Source organism: Setaria italica, chromosome IX, assembly GCF_000263155.2.
Source record: "Setaria italica strain Yugu1 chromosome IX, Setaria_italica_v2.0, whole genome shotgun sequence".
Lineage (NCBI taxonomy): Eukaryota > Viridiplantae > Streptophyta > Magnoliopsida > Poales > Poaceae > Setaria > Setaria italica.
The window spans coordinates 48,201,552-48,205,785 of record NC_028458.1 but is presented as its reverse complement, the minus strand read 5'-3'; the positions used below and the strand labels follow the sequence as shown (position 1 = coordinate 48,205,785).

At 58.0% G+C, this 4,234-nt stretch overlaps 1 protein-coding gene across 1 annotated transcript; it reads left to right on the top strand.

Moving 5' to 3' along the window:
• Nucleotides 1-843: 843 nt before the first annotated feature.
• On the top strand, nucleotides 844-2,117 carry LOC101775943 (transcription factor bHLH147-like). The gene has a single exon (XM_004984538.2). It carries the CDS (start codon nucleotides 1,038-1,040, stop codon nucleotides 1,671-1,673), a length of 636 nt encoding a protein of 211 aa, XP_004984595.1. The 5' UTR covers nucleotides 844-1,037; the 3' UTR covers nucleotides 1,674-2,117.
• Nucleotides 2,118-4,234: the final 2,117 nt, after the last annotated feature.

The window sequence follows — 4,234 nt, the reverse complement described above, 5'->3', positions numbered from 1 at the left end:
CCCGAGTAGAGTGTGGGCGACTTCTCGATGGGGGCATGAAAATGAAGTCTCTTTTGGTGGTGGATTGATCGTCGGAGGCAATAGCAAGAGCCCCGCTGCTGTGTTTAGAGCGCTCGATCGGCACACGCTGTTCTTAGCACGGGACCAACCATGATGGGAGTTGGAACCGGCCGGGTCTGAAGAAGAAAGGGGAGCGTATTTTTTAGAAAAATAGAGAGCCCCTGACAGTGCTTGCACGGCAATTGCCATGTGCGAAAAGATTCAGGCTCTTGGAAGTCAAACACCGATAACCAATTACCAATCTCTGACACTGTGCACGTACAGCAAGCGTATACGGTATACATACTGCCATTGAATAATGATGTGCCCAATCAGACGGGATACCACGCGATACGGTAGCCGCCGTACACGGTATTGCCACTGCCGTTCAGAGCTTCACGCTAGGCAGGAGCTTAGGACCTAGGAAAGAAGAGGTCACTTGCGTGCACTTGCTCTCGAGCACAGGGCCACCATGTCCATGCGATCCCTACACCTCCGGCCGTGACCACACTGGGGGACACCGGGCCACAAAGTCCAAGCCCAGTGGACCTCATAATTAGCAGCTCACTCCCAGTGTCACACATGCAAAATGGATTAGACCACAAGGAAAGAAAAAAATGGGGATTTTTTTTAAAAAAATTGCATATGCCTACGCACTGGAATATTGTTAAACACATCAGCGCAAAAGAGAGGCGGCAGAAAATCCAAGCGGATCACAGGAGGGAGGCGCGAGGCCGAGCAGTGGAGCACCATCGGCGTCGCCATTTGCCAGTGCCGCACCCCCTTTATATTCCCCCCGCCTCCCACCCTCTTCCTCCTCCCCATTTCCCACCGCACCCCATCCCACCACCCCTCGTCTCCTTCCTCCTTCCCTCCCCCCTGTCCTGCCTGAGCCGGGCGCAAACCTAGCTTCTTGGATCGCACACAGCTCGTTCTCCGTGGCGCCCGATCCATCGGGTTTCGTCTGCGACCAAGAATTGTTGGCGAGCGCACTGGCAATGGCGTCCACGTCGAGCTCGACGCCCGCGGCGGAGGAGGAGGAGAGGGGGCGGAAGCGGAAGCGCGCGCCCGGGGCGGAGCCTGCGGCAGCGACGCAGCCGTCCAAGTGGCGGAAGCGGCGCGAGCACGAGCTCTACTCGTCCAAGCTCATCGAGGCGATCCGCCTCGTGCGCGCGGGGCCGTCGGGGGCCGGCGCGGCGGGCCCGCCGCGCGGCAGGGCCGTGCGCGAGGCGGCTGACCGCGCGCTCGCCGTCGCGGCGCGCGGGCGCACGCACTGGAGCCGCGCCATCCTCGCCTCACGCCGCCGCCGCCTCCAGGCCGCGCGCCGCGCGCGCCTTCGCGCCCCGGCATCCCCGTCCTCGCGCCACGGCGCCGCCACCTCGGCCTCCACCTCCGCGCCTGGGCAGGGCTCGAGCACGCCGCCCCTGGCGAGGAAAGCGAAGGTGCTGGGCCGGCTGGTGCCCGGCTGCCGGAAGCTGCCGTTCTCGACGCTCCTCGAGGAGACAACCGACTACATCGCGGCCCTGCAGATGCAGATCCGCGTCATGACAGCGGTCGCCGAGGCGCTGTCCGCCATCTCTGCCACCTCCTCCTCCTCCAACTCCGGCGCCGGCTCCTCCTCCTCGCCGGCGTGACCGAAGCTCCAAGATTCGTGCATTCGCTGTAAATTTTCTCTCTCTTTTTTTCCTCCCACGAATTTTTCCTCGGGATTAGTTAACCTCTAGCTCTCCCTCTCTCTCCCCACCTAGTTTTCCTTGTCGTCTTGTTTCCCTCATTTGGGCGAGCGGTTAGTGTGATGGTGAAGAAGATGATGATGGCGTCCCAGTGATTAACCCGTGCTGTAATGGGGGTAGAAGAAGCCGTAGGTCACAGTGGTTTTGTTTGTCTCCCCTCCTCCCCTTCTTCCACCTCAGGATTCTTTTGTAGGTTGGTTTGTTGGTCTCTTCTCCGATGAATGCATCTTGAAATGTTCATTCAGATCACATTGTGTGCGGTGTAATGGTGCATTCTTGCATGTGCCTTCGGCAACATCCTGTAGCGTAATCCTCTGCTGTGCTAGTAAATTCCGCAGTTCTTCAGTGCTTGTATCATCTCATAATTACTCATCTGTACTTCGGAGAAACCTGAAATGATGCTCGGTTTGGGCTTTGGTGGTCGAGAACGGCGAGCCTTTCATGACGCGCCCGCGATCCCAAGTTACCCTGGACTATTTTTTGAAATAAAATAAAAAGGACTAATCCATACAGGTTTCCACGACCCAAATCTCTCTAAATTTCCAAACTTCCGGTCACATTCGCCAATTTTTGGATAGAAAAATCAGAGATTTGTATAGAAATTCCGCAGAGCTGTACAAACAGAACGCCGTAATTTCCGTAGACGATAGACCCGAGACGAGAGGATTGGCGACCGCGAAAAAGAAACAAAAAATATCTGAGCGGGGGTGGTACGCGAATACGCGATTGTTTATTTCGAACTGGCCGGTAGTACCAGCATGGAACGTGAAATGTTGCGACGCGAGGGGATTAAATGGCACGTGGCCGATCTGAGCGGGCACGGCCGGTTGAACCCCGTGGGGGCCCGCGTGCAGTCACTCACTGCGGGCCCGCGCGCTGCCCGACCCTCGCATCTCCTCATCGCATGCAGTTAAAAACATCTCGCGGACAGCGCCGGCGAGGGGGGCGGCCCCCACCGTCCACAGCGCTTGTCCGATCCTACGGTCTCTTTCCTTTCTTCACGCGCGTTGCGGTCGCCGCCGGCCCACCGCGACGGGGGCTCGGCTCTCTCTCGGGCTCCGGCGTGCGAGGGGAAAATACGGCGCTGCCCCCGCGCTACGCGACAGGGAAGGAACTCAGGAAGGGTCCGAGCGGCGCGGGGCGCCGGTGCACCACCGTACGGCGGCCGCCGGACGTGGCCGAGCTGAGCTGGCCCATAATGCTGGGCGGGACCCGGGCGTCAGCGAGCCCGCGGCGCCGGGGGCCGAGGCCTCCACGTGGTCCGTACGGGTGGCGGGGCACCGGGGCGGTGGCGACGTGGCCGCTGCATGATTGGCGCGTCGCCATCCTCCGGCTCAGGTAGGGCGTGCCCGCTGCCGCTGCCATGCTAGGCTGTGCGCGCCACGCGGCTACGTGACAGGGCCTGTATGCGCCCTATCGGCTATCGATATCATGATTCCGCCGCGCCGTGCGGTGTCTGCACACCACCACCGATCAATGCCCGCCGTGTACTGTGTACTGGGGCGCCATGATCCTAGCTACTGCCTCTCTACGCCCCGTGCGCGCTGTGACGGTGTGTAGGACGATATACTAGGATGGATGGATCATGTCCTCGCGTGCTCGTGTTGTGTCCGTCATCCATGCCGTTCGGCCCCCTGATGAGCGGAAGGCCGTCGTCCTCTTTTAGCTGGCCACTACTGCAGTGCAAGCTCGCACGCTTGCTGTCACGTCCAATCCATAGCCCCAAACTGACGGCACACGAGTTCTAACTTCTAGCTAGAGTGATCTTCTCAACTGAAAACCGGCCGGAAGGTCGCCGATTATGGTGAGGTGGTTGTTTTTTTTTCCGAAGGATCTAGTAAGGTGGTTGTTAGTTCCTCCCTTCCGGGCGCTCGTTGTCGTGTTGGACGTAAGAAAGGACAGTGTGTATCGGTGGTGGCCGGCGCCGGAGGCGGCGCAGCCTTTGCTAAGGGCTTGTTGTCTAGTAGCCTAGGGCCATGTTTAGTTACTCCCAACTCCCAACTTTGACACTATGCAAAAAGAAGATTCCCCATCACATCAAACTTGCGGTACATGCATGGAGTACTAAATGTAGATGAAATTAAAAACTAATTGCACAGTTTTGTTGTACTTTGCGAGACGAATCTTTTGAGCCTAATTAGTCAATATTTGGACAATAATTCACAAATACAAACGAAACGCTACAGTGTGCTACAGTGCTGTAACAGTAATTTGGCACCTCCCAAATTCCCCAACTAAACAAGGCCTAGATTTGTTGTTCATTGGTGGTATGCTGGTACGCCAGCACTCTGAAAGCCTGCCCGTCTTGGTTTCATGTGCGATGCTCGTGTTCTCTTCTCTCCACCCCCTCTCTATCTGGCAGAGCCTGCCATGACCAACGTGGGACTGCGCAACCTCCTGGAGAGTCGGATGGGTGAGCTTTGTTCGGAGGCCTAACTCCGTATCTATGCAGCCTTCCTGAG